Source organism: Mus caroli, chromosome 8 (genome assembly GCF_900094665.2).
Source record: "Mus caroli chromosome 8, CAROLI_EIJ_v1.1, whole genome shotgun sequence".
In the NCBI taxonomy this organism is placed as follows: Eukaryota; Metazoa; Chordata; class Mammalia; order Rodentia; family Muridae; genus Mus; species Mus caroli.
Genome location: NC_034577.1, coordinates 84,707,540 through 84,724,455, shown reverse-complemented (window position 1 = coordinate 84,724,455; position 16,916 = coordinate 84,707,540). Strand labels below are relative to the sequence as shown.

The window sequence follows — 16,916 nt, the reverse complement described above, 5'->3', positions numbered from 1 at the left end:
TTATTCCATCTACACTACGCCACACGGTCTTCAAGCATTCGTCTATTAGTGGAAACATAGTAATTCCATAACTTGACTTTGGTGAGCAGTATAATCATAGGTCAGATATATTTCAACACAGTGGTTTCAAATCTGTGACTTGGCAGTTCCATTTTTAATATGCTTTAAACACCAACTTCATATTTTGTAGCATACACGTTGTATGAGTGAGATTCCTTGTTTCTTCATCCTTGTCAAACACTACTTGTTATTAGCTTTTCATAAAATACATTCAGACTGGGAAAGATGCTAGCTCAATGTTGTTCTAATTTGTATTATATTAATGATCATTGATGTTAATAATTTTTATTGATCTTTTGTCCATTTTTTACTTTTATTCTTCTCTTAAAGAAATGTCTACTTGGGTCCTTACCATTTTCTTTTCCCTGTGAGAAAAGGTCTGTCTATTTAGACAAGGCCAAGGCATCCTCCTGCCTTTATGTCCCATGAGCTAGGATTATAGGTGCTCCCCTCACCCTCCACCCTGCTCTGGATCCTTACCCAAATAAATGGCTGTTTGCTTGCTTTTTTTTTCTTGCTGTTGAATTCTTCACATCCCTTAGACACTTTGTAAAGCAATTCTCTATAGCATGGATCATTTGAAAATATGCCCCACCTTAAACACAAGTGTGTACATGCATGCACGCACACATGCATGTACTCACACATGTACATACTCAGACATGGATTATTCATTATTTTTCCCTCTTGTGAATAAGTTTTGCAATGGGATATCTATTTCATTTTACAGTTTTTGCCCGAGTTGTCTCCACTTTTGGGATCAAACCCAGAGAGCCATGGTCTAGCCAACATCTTATAGTTTTTCTTCTGTTTTCTTGTAGCTGTCTTAGTTTCCCATTGTGAGTTAGACTTACAATCCAATTTTCCATTCTCCTTCCCTGGCATCATGTATAACACCAAGTCTTTCCTTTGTATAAATCTTCTCTTTTTCTTAGTTCAACTAAGTTTATTAGTTTTGCTTTTCTTTTAAAAAAGAAAGAAAAAAGAAACTTGATTTTCTTGACTCTTACCTTTTCTTATAGCTTCAGAACTCACTTAAAAAAGAAACCCTCTTATTTAGTTAGTTAGTTTTATGTTTGTTGGCATTTTATCTTCAGATATGTCTGGGCACCATGTCTGTGTGCCTTGTGGAAGCCAGGAGAGGGTATTGAATCTCCTGGGACTGTAGCAGCTATGGTTGTAACCCTCCATGTGGGTGCTGAGAACTGGATGCTGAGAATTGAACCCAGCTCCTCTAGAAGAGCAGCCAGTACTCTTAACTACTGAGCCAACTCTACAGTCCCTGCTTTTTATCAATCATGATTATTTCTCCTTTCTGCTACCCTTGGGTTTACTTTGTTGTTCTTTTAGATCTCTTTAGTGTAACAGTAGATTGTTTGATATTTTTCTTCTTTTTATAATGTACTTGTTTAATGCTATGAATGTTTCTCATACAACTACTTTTACTGTATCTCATTAGTTTTGGCAAGCTATGACTCCATTTTTGTGTGCACACATTTGTATATATGTGTTTGTGTATATCTGGTATACACACATGTACATGAATGTTCATATTGTGTGGGCACTTACTTGTGTGAGCATGTGTGTGGATACCAGACCTCTGTTGCTCTCTACCTTATATCCTGAGATAGGGCCTCTGGCTTGAACTCAGGACATGATAGTTCAGCTGGTCTAACTAGTCAGAGTTCTCCAGAGATCCAGATCTATGCCTCCAGCATGCTAGGATTACATCAGCCTGCAATGCCACATGCATCTTGGGCATCCAAACACTCATCCTCACTTTGTGTGGCACGCTCTTCCCCAATGAGATACCTTTACATCCCTGTTTCAATATGCTTTAAAATTTCCTCTTAGCTTCATAACAGACATATTAGTTGCTCAATACCATGTTTATTTCCAAGAGTCCATCAGTTGTCTAAAATTGTTCCTGGTGTTTATATCTGGTTTCAAACCATTGTGATCAGAAAAGATGCTGACTCTAATTCCAGTCTTCTTGTATTAGCTGGGTATTGTATTGTGTCCTCATATAGGATCTACTCAGGAGAATGTTCTGTGAGTGCTTGAAAACAGTATGTATTGTTGGGTGCAATATTACATGAAAAGCTATTAAATAATTTCTTCCTAAAATACTGATCAAGACCCATTTCCTTAGCAATTTTCTATCTGAATGAGCCATCATTGACTGTGGTATTGTATTGAAGCCCCTTTGTGATATTATTACACCTGACCTCTCTGGTGCTTCAGATTCTCTAACATGGAGATGTTCTGGTCTAGGATGCTAAGAACAAGTTTGCTAGAACAACTCCACATTTCAACTCCCCCTACAGTATACTTTGATGTCTTTGAGATCGGAATGTATATCACTTTGTAATGACAAAATTTGGCTATAGCTATCATTTGATTTAGTTATAACTATAGCTATTATTTGATTTAGGTATGTTTCATAATACCATTGTTTTGTCCCCGTACTGAGAATAAGCTTGCTGTACACATCATCATGGCCATTCTGAGTATTGTTCACTGTTCTGTATCATTGACTTTTGTGTTTTCATTTGTCTAATGTTATCCATCTCTATCTTTATGTTTAATGAGAAAAGTAAGACATGTCTAGAGTGGTGAGTTTCATGAGATTTGATTTGTCTGAGAAAGCTCTTATTCTCTCACTTATGAAGGACAGCTTTCTCCAACATTGTACTCCTGAGACAAAAGTAACTAGTGCTCCATGTTTGCATGTATTTATCCTTAGAAATTCTCTCTTTGAGACAAATATCTTGGAAGTGCCTCACACTTTTCAGAATAGATGGGGATAAAACACTAAGAATGCTTAAAACATGTCTGAATGGAGGACACCCAGCAAGCTGTGGATCATGAAATGAATGAACACTTGTGGGTTATCAATGAACAACCCAGTGTGCTTACTGAATGCAGTGCATTCATAAATCTTTTTCCTCCCATGAACATCACTGTCTCCTTCCACTAACTGCACAGTGCCAAGCACATCAAGAAGCTTGTGTTGAAGTGTTTCTCTTTTTGCACTGATACTCAGAGGTCTCCTGCATTACAAAGGCCTTGATACCATCCAAGTTTGTGTCTGGCAATATGAATGGTATGTGAATCTGTGTCTTCTCAGATGCTGGAGCCCCCACATACATGTATGAGTTTCAATATTGTCCAAGCTTCTCGTCAGAAATGAAACCAGATACGGTGGTAGGAGACCATGGAGATGAAATCTACTCTGTCTTTGGGGCCCCAATTTTAAGAGGTAATGGTGCTTTGCTGCCTGTGAGCTTGCAATTCAGAGCTTTGCGTTCCAAGGCTTCTGTGGCCTTGAGCATACCTCTCCTCCTCTCTTGATTTTCATTTCTCAACTCAGTGTAACAGGGATGAGCTCAACTCTCAAGTTCCCAGGCTTTCTCCCACTACAGCATAGATAACGAAAGGTACATACTTCTTAGCAGCCAGCAATACTCTGTGTCTTAGTTAGGGTTTTACTGCTGTGAACAGACACCATGACCAAGGCAAGTCTTATAAAAACACAACATTTAATTGGGGCTGGCTTACAGGTTCAGAGGTTCAGTCCATTATCATCAAGGTGGGAGCATGGCAGAATCCAGGCTGTCATGGCACAGGAAGAGTTGAGAGTTCTATGTCTTCATCCAAAGTCTGCTAGTGGAAGATTGACTTACAGGAAACTAGGGTGAGGATCTTATGCTCACACCCACAGTGACACACCTATTCCAACAAGGCCACACCTCCAGATGGTGCCACTCCCTGGTCCAAGAATATACAAATCATCATACTCTGTATCAAGATCCTGATCAATAATGCACCAAGAGAAATGGCTTACCCGAGTGTCCCATTTGAAGACAAGAATGCCACTGATGCTTCACTCCTCATTCATAATGACATTTCAGAATGTGAGTGAGGATGAGGTCAAGCTGTTCTTACTCAGCATGACATATCAGAATATGAGTAATGGACGGGTCAGATGTCATGTGCATCAATCTGCCTATATGCACACCTATCTGTATGTGATAGTTTAACTCTATAGTAATTAATATAATATGTAAAGAAATCCTTTCAGAGTGTCTTTAATATTTCAACTTCCAGTAGTTGCTATAATTCATGACTGTGAGCCACCTTATGGCTTTTTATGATACTCTCTGTAGCTCCCAAGATTACATCTTAAGGCCATTGTACATCTAATTGTGGGTTTATGGAGAATACATAAGAAAAGATGCAAGACCCAGAAATCCCATACACCCTGTGATCCAGAGAATTCTTCATCTGTGGCAATTTCATTTCAAGTAGACTAGAATTGAACGTGGATGATCACAGCAGAATATACTATATGCCTGCTGTATAGTAGATAAGTTATTCTCAGACAGAAAGTATACACCAGCTAAGCATAGCCCTCTGTAATAAAGCTTTTGATTCTACAGCTTTGATGTAAACGCCCAAACTTGACTCTTTTAATAATCTCTTGAGTGATACTGCTCTCATTAGCTCATGAACCATGAACTGAATAAAAAAGATTATTCTTACTCCTCACAGGTGGTACCTCAGAAGAGGAGATCAACCTCAGCAAGATGATTATGAAATTCTGGGCCAACTTTGCTAGGAATGGGTGAGTCTAGTGATGCAGATGGAGCCAAGTTGATGGGTGAGATGAGACAATAGAGTACCCGTAAGGAAGAGGTAGCGTTTAAATTTAACTGATTGGCTCCAACCCTGTGACCTAGGGCTCTGACAATGGTGTTCCTTTTTTTTTTCTTTTTGTTTTTCTTTTCCTTTTTGTGGTGCACAGGTCTTTAGGAGAGACAAACCCTATAAATATCACAGGAATGTAGGGGACACAACAGCCTTAAGGAATTCTATTTGATTCTGTTCCCAGGAATCCCAATGGACAAGGGCTGCCCCATTGGCCAGAGTATGACCAAAAGGAAGGTTATCTGCAGATTGGAGCTACCACGCAACAAGCCCAGAAGCTAAAAGAAAGACAAGTGGCTTTCTGGACTGAACTTCTGGCTAAGAAGCAACTGCAGACAGAACACACTGAGCTGTGAATGGGAGACTCTGTCAGCCTCACCCTCAGGGGAGCCCAAATGAGTCTACTTTACATGGAAAATGACTGTGGCCAAGGCTTTGGGGAGACTGCAGAATTGTGTGGTGGGAGTGGACAGAGGCCAGGGAGAGAATATTTGCACATGTGGACTCAATTTGAAAAAATAAATTTTGTTCCATAAATCAAATCAATATTGTAGACTGGAAATTAATCTATGCTCCTCAGAGAGAGGCAATGTCATAGGAAGATGGTTCCGCAGAGAATCCATTTGTGGTATGATTATCCAGAAGTCTAAAGGAAGACAAGTATGGGGGAAAGAAGTAGGGAGTTTGGCATCAATACATCAATGCGTGAAGAAATTTAAAGGGTTTGGTGAGCTGTTAAGGAGAAGTGGAGGCTAATAGGAGAGTTATAAGGTCCCTGGAACCACAGATCCAAGGAGGAGTTACACATATAACTGATTTCTCCATGTATATCTATCATAATTTTATGAGAAAAATCCTGAGTAGGTATGAAGCAGAAAAAAAGGCATAAGGCCATGCTCAGAGTTTCTTATCCTAATGAATGAAATCTGTAAGGAAAAGCACAAGGCTATTTTATTTTATTTTATTTTATTTTATTTTATTTATGTTTTTGCCTCTGAAGGCTAGGTGAAGACTTACTGAGGCTGAGTGGGGAAGTTAAGCATGTATCTTGAGGATAATGGTAGGAAACTGTCCTGGGTAGTGTTACTAGCTGTCTTTTGATGTTCAGGAATGGCAAGGTCACAGAGAAATTTATAGAACCGTGGAATTCTCTTAGAAATTCTGGGAACTGGACTGGATACCACATTTAAATTAGCAGCTCCTGGACACCAAGTCTCAGAAATCTTACTCAAGAAAATAAAATCATGGGAAAGACCCCTGTGAAGGGTGTGTGCACTGAGCAGGGTATGAGCCCTTTGGAATAAGCATAAACAAAACAACGCCTAACATTAGCATAGTCTGGAGGAGGTGGTGGACTGTGGTAGCTAGGGAGAGCACAAAAAATCCCATACTCTGTACGTCCTATACTACTTGCATACTATACCACAAATACTCAAGCTCTTTAAAACATACACACAAACACACATGCACATTCCCCTCTCCCCCCCACACACACGTGCACACACATACACCACATAAAAGAATGGGGTTTCATCAGACTAACAAAACCCAACCACGCTCCTGTTGATTCACAGATACCATTTATTCAGTTTTTCTTTTCTTTTCTTTTCTTTTCTTTTCTTTTCTTTTCTTTTCTTTTCTTTTCTTTTCTTTTCTTTTCTTTTCTTTCCTTTCCTTTCCTTTCCTTNCTTTTCTTTTCTTTTCTTTCCTTTCCTTTCCTTTCCTTTCCTTTCCTTTCCTTTCCTTTCCTTTCCTTTCCTTTCCTTTCCTTTCCTTTCCTTTTCTTTTCTTTTCTTTCCTTCTCTTTTCTTTCTTTCTTTTTTTTTTTTGGTAGGCATTGTATCAAATATTAAATGCAAAAATGACAGCCTCAGAAAAGAAAAATTCCACTAACAAGAGACAACATGATCAGTCCATGTTGACTGAGTGTTGGACACAAGTGTTGGATCGAGCAGACAAATTTCAAATAAGCGTATAGGAAATGCACACGCCCTGTTCGTGGGGTGTTTTCAGCAGAGACAAAGACACAATTAGAAAGAATTAGAGTCTGAAACTGCTACTCTGGGAGAACTGCTTCCAGCATTTTCATATCTCATGAGCTCACAGCAAAACTCTGCCTTGAGAGTTTGTTTCCTCTAGACGAAAAGGAAAACAAGCAAAGCAAAGCAAAAGAAAACACAAACTCACAACAACCTACTGAGAAGAATGTGCAGCAGGAATCCAGCCAGTAAACCCAGAGCGAGGCAGTGTGATTGAGCTGGAGACTTGCCAGTACACCCAGTGGCCAGTGGCCAAGAAGGATACAGTTTTAGTCTACCTCTCCACCCATCACACTCTGTGTCTGTTGTGCCAGCACCACATATCACAACTCCACTCCTCCTATTGGGCAAAACAAACCTGTGCATACCACCCTGATGCATACCACCACCAGTTCAGCCCTGGTATGGCTGTAAAGATAACAGTGGTGCTGCCTGTGCCAGCTTATTCTAGTGATCAAGGTCTCTGAGGGGTTTCAAATGACTCCAGTCACAAAGTACCCTGCTGCTCATGGTGAGAAATAGAGCTACAATTTGGGGGATTCTGTGCCCTCCTTCCACTGTGTGAATTTAAGTCCATTCATTGACGAAATAGAGGGAAGAGGGAGAAGGTTGAAAAATTCCTTAAATGAAATGAAAAGATACAACATACAGAACCCAGATAAAACAGAAGTAGTTCAGGAGGAAATTCTATATCATGAGTAACTACAGTCTTATGTCTTTAAGAAGATATAATTATGCATCAAATGGACTTGAATTCATAGAATAGTTCCTCCCAGAGCTGTAGAATGTCTATTATTTTAACAGCTCACTACTATTTTACAACGTCAACAATTTTTTTTTCCAAAATGGATCTGTCAAAGAGATTTGATCTTAAAGAAATTCAAGATTTCTAAAATCAAACAAATATCTTAGTAATGCATCCTGAGAACTTAAAAATAAATGATTAGATAAAATAACCAAATTACACAACAGAGGAATGAAAAGAGGTACCCAAACACGAAAGTATGAAGAGGCTACACTGCTGGCATAGGCTAGGGTCAGCAATTGCATAGATGCACTGACCCACCTGCTGTTGTACACTCCCATGGAAAGGGAGGCCAGGCACTTTGGCAAATGTTTGAAGAATCAGTGTGTATGAGTATGCATGGATGGTTGGAAGCAAGACTTGTTGCCAGTGGAGTTTGTTTACTAAATGAACATTATGTCCAAAGGTTCTTTCTCTGACTGGTAAACTTCCTTGAACCTAAGTATGCACTGTGCCCAGCCAGGTCACTTGGCAGGAATACTACAAACTTAATTTAGGAATCCTCTAAAAGTTGGTAGAGTGTGAGGTCCCTTCCTAACTTGAGAGTATGGATTCTAAGACATGCAGGTCCAGGAAGGCCGAGAAATGTGTCCGTCCTAACATCCCAGTGAGCAGAGTGGGAATGTGAGGTACTCTAAAATGGTCAGCTTTGTAGAAGGACCCCAGAACACTTCCCACTACCCGCAGGCACCTGGCTGCTGCTGTCTGCTCTTAAGAGGTCAGGGTGCATTGAATTGAGGTGAGAGTGCTGCAGGGAGAGGTGCTTATGTAAGAAGCTGTTGGATGGGTTTCTGGCCACTTGTAATCTGAGTACTGGGCACTGAATGTTCAGATAAAAATGGGTAAACTCTTAGTGGGTGTGGCTTGGAGGGCCCAACTGACACCCAGAGAGCTCTTTGGAAGGAAGAGGTTTTTTTTTTTTTTTTTGTCATCTTAGATTACATAACTGAGCTGGTTGAGCAAGACTTAAGGAGGCGGGTCCCCTGGTCCACAACAGAAGCATTGCTAAAGCAGCAGATAGCTCAGAGACCCACAGAGCCCTTGTCCTTCCACAATGGGCCTCTACCCTCTGATCTGGCTTTCTCTTGCTGCGTGCACAGCTTGGGGTAAGTTCTTCTGGGTTACAAATGTCTGTGTGTACATTTTCAGTCTTTGTTCTGGGCACAGTGGGCAATGCTGTGGACAAAATAGTCCAGTCCCTTGGTGAGTTTTGCTTTCTGCACTTGAAGGGGTGCATCAAAGTCCGAAGAACTTGACTCCCACAGAGACAGAGAGGAGGATGGACACTGAGATATCCAGCTATAGGAGGCACAGGAGAGGTGAAGAAGGATCAGTCTGCTTCCCTGTGATTCTTTGTCAAGTTGCAAGCAGGTCAGAGAGAGAGAGAGAGAGAGGCTGAGCAGAACATGGAAAGCATAAACTCAGGAGTGAGCCTTATATATGGCTCCTAATCAATAACTCCGACTTGATATCCTAAAGCTTGCAATGCCTGGGTGATACAGTGACTAGGGGACCCCCCGCCTTTAAAGCAGAGATGACAGGAGTGCCTTTTTCACTGAGGACAAAATGAGCCATTGCTTCTGCTCTGGGTCCAGAGGATAAATTAGGTTAAGAGGTAGGCAAAAGGTTTGGCTGAAAACTTAATAGATTAATAAAAATTTCAACGTGCTTAAATCAGACAATTGAGATGACGGTGTTCTACTGAAGCTTCCACAAGGCAGGGACAGGTCACAGGGATGGTGTAAAAGAGAAAACAATGAGGTTAGTCAGGAGGCGAGGGCAGCGGAGAGGCAGGGGCAAGCAAGAGCCATCATTGTAGTTTCACCTGGAAAGAAGAGAGGAGTGAGGTGGAGGGGGCGGTTACATGGAGTTCTTTGGGAGGTTTGGGGGATATAGGGTTTTGTTTGGGTTTTTTGACGACTAGATCTTGGAGATCAGGACAGGTGGGGTGGCCCAGGCAGGAGACTTAGATAAGGTGGGGGATGGGACCTGCATTAGTTACACCCTGGGGATTCCAGTTCTCTCAGCCTGTAATGTCACCCTGTTTTTACCTTTTTACAGTCAATGCTTGGTGCTTTGAAATCTTGCCTGCTCGCCTGGCAAGGCCTCTTTGAGAAATTATGTAAAGAGAATGAATGTGCCTGGGCACACAGCAAATGTTCCGTATTGCACTCTGATATTACACAATTTTAAATACATAACTACCTAATATTTGTGCCATTGCTGTATATCCACTTGCCACAGGAATATGACCCCAGGTAATCTGTTTCTACCCGCTTCACGGTGGACCATCACTGAGCTGACAAAGCCTACCCCAGGCGTTTCTCCTCAGGCTTCACCCTCCTTCACCTCTTAGAAGTGTTGAACACATATCAGCATCTTATCCCATTCTCCATGGGCTTTCAGAATATCCTAAAGTAGATTTTGTATGTACATGTCTACCAGAAAGTTCATCGTTCTTTGTAATAACTAGTAACAACAGCTTGAATATTCACAGTATGCATCTGGCTGTTGATAGCATGTGACATAGAGGCTGGATTCCTATGAGGAGTTTTCAGTTCTAGTGACCACTTCCCACTAAATTTGGAAATGTCCTATCTTTTCTGGCCATAAGCTTTGAGGAAGAATGACATCTTGTCTAAATTCAAAAACCCTACCCAATGAGGGATGTTCTCACAAACTGAGGCCCCTGAGGTCAGACAAAGAGGACATCAGGGGAGCCATGACCAAGTGTCTGTAAGTCCACCAACCATGTAAAGAAGGACCAAGTTGGTTTGTGCAGGTCCCACAATGAATAGAAGAAGAGTGAGGATGCTGCAGAGACTGTCTGTTCTATGAGAATGGAGGCAGTAGGGTAAATGTTTTTGATGCCCAGTCTCTCTTACCTGGAACATCATGCTCAGAACCCCCAAGAAGAAGGTTTTAGAAGTGTGTTGTCTGCTTTACCACAGAGCTATTTCTGCTGCTTATTTGTTTGCTAAGTAAAATCCAGCCCCTTACTCAGTCCTCCAGGGTTTTCCCTGGTGTGTTCTTTCTCTTCCAGGATTATCTTTCTCTATCCTGGACTCCTCCTGGTGGCAGTCATAGGGCACCCACCCTTCCTAGCTGGGCTGTTTGCTGTCTGTGAGCCACAGCACCCTTTCTCATTCCTGCAATGTCATCCCCACCTCTCCCATCCCCTTAGCCTCTCCCCACACTGTAAGTCTCAACCCTTGTGTGACCAATCAGGAGACACCACTTTCTCTTCCAACTGCTGTATCCCCTTCCTCGCTCTACCCCAGGACAAAAATCTTATGCATCTCAATATTAAGTCAAGTGTGTCTGTTGCCATGGCTGCAAGGTGAGCCCTCCTGAGGACAGGGAAGGCTCTTGTCCATCTTCTCACCCAGCTCAGCAACAGGATCCTAGTGGATGAACATTTCCAGTGGAAACCAAAACTCATTTTCATACTTGGTACCTCTCTTTCTGTAGTGACTTAGGCTGGATGCTTTTAAGACAACAATACACGTTAGTCTTTAATCAGCCCTCTGAGATGAGAACAATTGTCTTCACTCTAATTTTATGTAAGAAGCAAATGAGACCTGGAAGGGTTTGATGTGACTTTAGTCACATCAGTCCTGAAGTGACAAACCCACCAAGAATTCACATCTATCTTTTCCTTACTGATGTGTCCCTATTTTCTCCTGTCCAACAGGGTACCCATCCTCACCACCTGTGGTGAACACTGTTAAAGGCAAAGTCCTGGGGAAGTATGTCAATTTGGAAGGATTCACACAGCCTGTGGCTGTTTTCCTGGGAGTCCCCTTTGCCAAGCCCCCTCTTGGTTCCTTGAGATTTGCTCCACCACAGCCTGCAGAGCCCTGGAGCTTCGTGAAGAACACCACCTCCTACCCTCCTATGTAAGCCCCTGGGGTAGGCCTGTTTCAATATAAAGGGAATGAAGATAATTTATTCTTTTGTCTTGAACCTTGATGTTGCTTGAGAGAGGGTGAGTGGAACTACATGAGTGACAAGAACAGTTGAGGGTGACTTTAATTTCTCATGCCTAGGTCTATCCAGCCACCTAGTCACCACTGAACAATCCTTTCCCCCTGCCCCACTCAATCTTCGAGCCAACAGAAAAGCCCAAAAAGTCCAGATAGCCTAAAGAATGTCAGTGCAGTCAGTGTTTCTTCCCTTGGCAAGGTACTTGTGAGGACTGAAGAATTCTACTCCTGGTGGTATCCTTACTACTGCATGCTTTTCTCCTAAAAATATCATTTGCTATTTTTTCCATTCTGACTGCAAATGTAAGATGTAAATACTGAAAACAGAAATGGCAGGGCAATACACAGAAGCAAATGTAACAAAGTTAATAATCAGGTACAATCCAATTCCTCAGAGTTACTGTGAGCATTTGAGGTCATATTTCCAGTCTTATGTCTGGTTTGTCCCTTTATACAGAGATTATGAGTATGGAAAATATGGGTGACTATTTGCACATTTATAACACCGATATTATTCTAAATATCAATGCAACATTAACTGGATATGAAATTAGACTGTATGCATCCAATCTTTTATTTGGGCTAAGTTCTTTCCATGTTATTGACAGTAAGACAAAGGTGATAAATTTGTAACACATCACCACGGGAATTTGGGGAGAAATGTAAGAAGTGACATTTCTGAGTCAAGGAGTAGGAATTTGATCTAAACTGCACACCCTTCTCCCAGGCAAACATTAAAGCCCCCATTCAGAGGAATTCTCCCCATGCTTTGCCTTACTCAAAGCATGTGTGTATCAGATAAGCAGCATGAGCAGTTAGAACTTAAGAATGCAACACTGGTCTTTATTTGAGAGTTCTAAACAATAGTGAAGTTGAACTCTTCACCTCTCATTGGTCATTCAGTTCCTAGTTCTGTGAATTATGCTCCTTTCTCCCATTGGGTAGGAAAATTGCCTAAGCTAGAGACATAAAGGTCACCTTTTCTATTTCACTTCTGCCACTCGACCTCTGAGGAGGCTTGGCAAATGAGCACCTCCACTCTCTCTTTGACATACTAGAAGCCAGGTGCCATCTATGAAACAGGATAATGGACACCTGGGGCTGATGTGTCTTAAATGACTCCTACTCCAGGAGAAGCTGATCAGTGCTTGGAACTCTGAAGAACTTGATCATTGTCACCAATTCCACTCTACAATGGCCTTATGGGGTCCTTAATCAGGACAGCTCACAATGATTGTTGATGTGATGGGGAGATGAAAGAACCTTAGCAGGCCAAATGGTGAAACTCTTAGAGACATTACTCACCTCACCTGGTCCTGGCAGGTTAAAGCCAGAGCAAGCAAGAAATTCAGCCAAGATTACCCAGCATGTCAGTGGTGGAGGCAGAACCAGAGAGATGTCTTCTTATGTGCCAAAGATAACACCTTCAGCCTACAATAGGTCATTTTGCTGGTTGATAGAACACTCCCAAGGATGGGAGCATATTTGCCTACATAAGCATTGCCATCACCCACTGAATAAGCCCAACAGGGTGCAGGGCACTATCCAAACAGTGCAGGGAACACTATTGTCTAGGGAAAATGAGGTCAGCATCTGAGTGACTCTCTTTATGGTACACAGTACTCCAAAGGCTCCAGGAAGGGAGAGATGCCAAGTCCTTCTTCTAAATGCTTGGGAGAGTCTAGAGTCTTAGTAGTTCCACTAGGAACCTAAAGACTCTATTATCCCTAACAATGACTCCAATCCGGTGAGGATAACTGTAGCTATGTGCTCAAAACTCCAAGTACCAGGTCAGGTCCTGGGTAATGTATCCAAGGTTCAACCTAGGGGAACCTCAGATATGTTCTCTCCCCTTCCAGGTGCTCTCAGGATGCTGTTGGAGGGCAGGTGCTCTCAGAGCTCTTCACCAACAGAAAGGAGAACATTCCTTTACAGTTTTCTGAAGACTGCCTCTACCTGAATATTTACACTCCTGCTGACTTGACAAAGAACAGCAGACTACCAGTAAGTATGGGGACCACTGGACCAGAAATCTGAGATCCAGCCTCCACCTCTTCATGGGCAACCAGAAAGGGGCTGAAGGCAGCGAGTAGCAGCAGCTCATGGGCAAGAACTTTTTAAGAACAGTGTGACCTCATTCTTCCAGTGACATCAGTTTTGAGTGGAGATCATAGTACATTTGGAATGGACATTGTAAATTCCTAATTTTTCTCACACAAATAGAAGGAAAAAGAACAGGTTGCTTTTGTTATTAGGTTATGTTTTGCTCCCCAGAGAGACTAAATAACTCTGTGCAGTTAGAGAAACTGAGGCTGTGGTAGAGAAAGGAGAACATACAGAAGACGTGCTCAGAAGAGTCAGGTCTTCTGACCATCATTCCTGTGCTTTTAGACAATGTCTGGGAGGGAGGGTATGCGTTGCCTTTATTCTCAGGTCATGTGTGAAAAATGTGAAGACTTTCACTGTCAAGTGAAGGTGTTCACTGCCCCATGGAGGACTAAGGAGTTAGAGTTCTGAGGTACTCGAGTCAGCACTTTCTCTGCCTGGGGTTTTTACTGTAGTAGCTCATTTCCCAGTCTGTCTGCCTTTGGCACAGTCCGATGACCAAGTGAGTCATTTCAAATGGAAACAGTACCAGAGATGAGCAGGCTGCCAGGTATAGATCACAGGGTTGGGGAGGGTCTTTTGAAAAAAGGAATTGATCCCTGGGTTATAACAGGCTAACACCCAACACATTTCCCAGAAGCTCTTTTGTGTGGAGTCTGAATTTGAGATACTTGCAGATTTGTGTGCTACTACTTAGTATCACCTGTGCTCTGCACCCACTGGGAGGTGAGGATTAGCCTTAGTCTCTCTCTCTCTCTCTCTCTCTCTCTCTCTCTCTCTCACACACACATACACACACACACACACGCTCACATATACATGAACACATACATATACACACATATACATACACACATACATATACACACAAGCACATACATACATACACAAACACACATACACATATACATACACATATGCATGCATACATACACACACAAACACACACATACAGACACACATGTACATATATACATACATACATACATACATACACACACACACACCACCTTCTACAGTGCATTTAGTATCCCCAAACACATAGTCAGACCTGGGCTTGGAGAAGGGAGAAACTTAAGCCAGGCTTTCAAGGAGCTTGCCCCTGGGTCTGCAGTTATAACCTCTTCAGCATGCCATTGCCTACCATCCTTGGGCTCAGCAATTACTCTTAGATGACCTTAATTCCATCTCTCCTAGAGATAACAGGAATCCCTGAGGGAGGAGAGAGGATTGATAATGCCATGAGCGACCTCCGTGGTTCTCAACCTTTCTAATGGTCTAATAGAGTTCCTCATGTTGTGCTGACACCACTGCAACCATAAAATTATTTCATTGTTACTTCATAATTGTAATTTTGCCACTGTTATGAACTATAATGTAAGTATCTAATATGCAGGATATTTGGTGAGCTACTCCCCAGGGGTCTCGACCAACAGGTTCAGAAGCACTGTCCTAGGACACAGGTTTTAGAGCCACGAGGTCTATGATTAAATCCTGCTTTTGAGAAGATGGGGGAGCAGAGCCATCTCTTAACCTCTTAGCCTGCGTCCTTAAATGGGAATTGTTATACGAAGCTCAACACCTGGCAAGCTTTGTCACTGTTCTGCCTGGGTGCACACAGCAATTGCTGACACACTAATTAGACCTGTAGGATGGTCTGACTCCTGGCCTAACAGTGGGCTCACTGCACAGCAGCCATGAGCAGGCACTGGACAGCTTAGCATCTGGGGGCTGGAGGCAGGGGCCAGGTTGAAGCTATAACCATTGGTTTTTATGTCCATCCCAGTGTTTGAATGATTAATGGAGGACTATTTGCTTATGAATTAGTGCCTAGGCCTTAGGCTAGGCTTGTTTCCCAACTAACTTATAACTAAATTAACGTATGTATACCATTTTATGTCTGCCACATGGCTGGTTACCTCTCCTTGGTTTCATACATCTGATTTCCTCCAAGTCTTGGTGGCAAATCCTCTCCTTCCCGGCTGTTTCCCAGCATTCCTCTCTTTCTGCCAGGTGTCCCACCTTCTAATCCTGCCTCAGTTTATTGGCCATCAGACTTTTTAATCTAAATCTGATGCTTTTCCACAGTGCACCAGAGATTATCCCTGCAGGAAGCTTGGTCTCTACCTTGTCTTTTCTGTGATATCTTGGCAAAGCACTGTGTTTCTTATCTGTCACCTAGGAAAATACTGTCTCTACCACCTAGGTAGGTCATTTTTATTGCTGTGAACAATTCTTGTTCTATGTATTCATTATGATTTTCCTCAGCAAGAGTATCTGAACCTTATTTTACACACTCTCATTTCTTCCCTTATTGACATTCTCTTTAAATTAAAAAAGAAGAAAAAATATATTTCCTTTCAAGTGCAAATCAATTAGAGTACCTGGTACTTAATAGGTTTAGAGATAGCACTAGCAGAAGACTGAAGACTTTCAGGAGAAAGCAAGTATGAGGTAGGATTAGCAACATGGTGGATTTGTTTGTGCAGAAAGAAAGCACACTTGGAAGGTGCCCCATCAGGGTAGTGTATGTCTGTCTCATCAGATAATCACTTACTTGTGGGAAAAATCTAGTTTACCAGTGAGGAGTTACCTGGGATGAAATGAAGAAATACAAGAGCTTTTATGTTCATTCAGGCATAGGTGATAAGAGCAGGGGAAGTAGATCAATAACTTTGAATTTGGGCTGTTTCCATGGCAATGTTCTCAGTTTGAGCATCTTGGGAGGATGTGAGAAATGAGAAACACAGTGCGGTACCATGTTACATTATATTCCTGGCAGGAGCTGTGGGTTGTTTGAAAGAGAGAGAGAGAGGGAGGGAGGGATGGAGAGAGAGAGAGAGAGAGAGAGAGAGAGAGAGAGAGAGAGAGAGATTTTATAGCCTTGCTGTGCATTAGTGTGATTTGAATGGTGACCACAGTGACCATAGCTTAGAGGCTGGTGACCAAATCAAATAACCTTTTCTGTGTTCCCAAGTGTGTGATGTATGACCTGACTCCCCAGTAGCACCCCAAACTGCCTCAGTACAATGAGCCTGTGGGGTGCAGGATCGGTTATGTTCTTGTCCAGGTGATGGTGTGGATCCATGGAGGTGGACTGGTGGTGGGCGGAGCATCCACCTATGATGGACTGGCCCTCTCTGCCCATGAAAATGTGGTGGTGGTGACCATTCAGTATCGCCTTGGCATCTGGGGATTCTTCAGGTAAGG

The 16,916-nt window shown here is 42.2% G+C and overlaps 2 protein-coding genes across 10 annotated transcripts in view; both read left to right on the top strand.

The window, feature by feature from the left end:
- LOC110299985 (carboxylesterase 1E) overlaps window positions 1–5,312 on the top strand; it is a 32,565-nt gene extending 27,253 nt beyond the window's left edge. For all 9 annotated transcript variants that reach the window (XM_021169984.1, XM_021169985.1, XM_021169986.1 and 6 more), the window contains 3 exons: window positions 3,191–3,322; window positions 4,615–4,687; window positions 4,955–5,312. In XM_021169984.1, the coding sequence (XP_021025643.1) occupies window positions 3,191–3,322; window positions 4,615–4,687; window positions 4,955–5,126 (377 nt within the window). In that variant the 3' untranslated portion in view covers window positions 5,127–5,312. The remainder of the gene's footprint in view (window positions 1–3,190; window positions 3,323–4,614; window positions 4,688–4,954) is intronic.
- Window positions 5,313–8,588: 3,276 nt separating this feature from the next.
- The window catches only part of LOC110300388 (carboxylesterase 1D), a 33,206-nt gene continuing 24,878 nt past the window's right edge, over window positions 8,589–16,916 (top strand). The window contains exons 1-4 of the mRNA XM_021170553.2: window positions 8,589–8,720; window positions 11,309–11,513; window positions 13,460–13,604; window positions 16,777–16,910. Of these exons, the coding sequence (XP_021026212.1) occupies window positions 8,669–8,720; window positions 11,309–11,513; window positions 13,460–13,604; window positions 16,777–16,910 (536 nt within the window). The 5' untranslated portion in view covers window positions 8,589–8,668. The remainder of the gene's footprint in view (window positions 8,721–11,308; window positions 11,514–13,459; window positions 13,605–16,776; window positions 16,911–16,916) is intronic.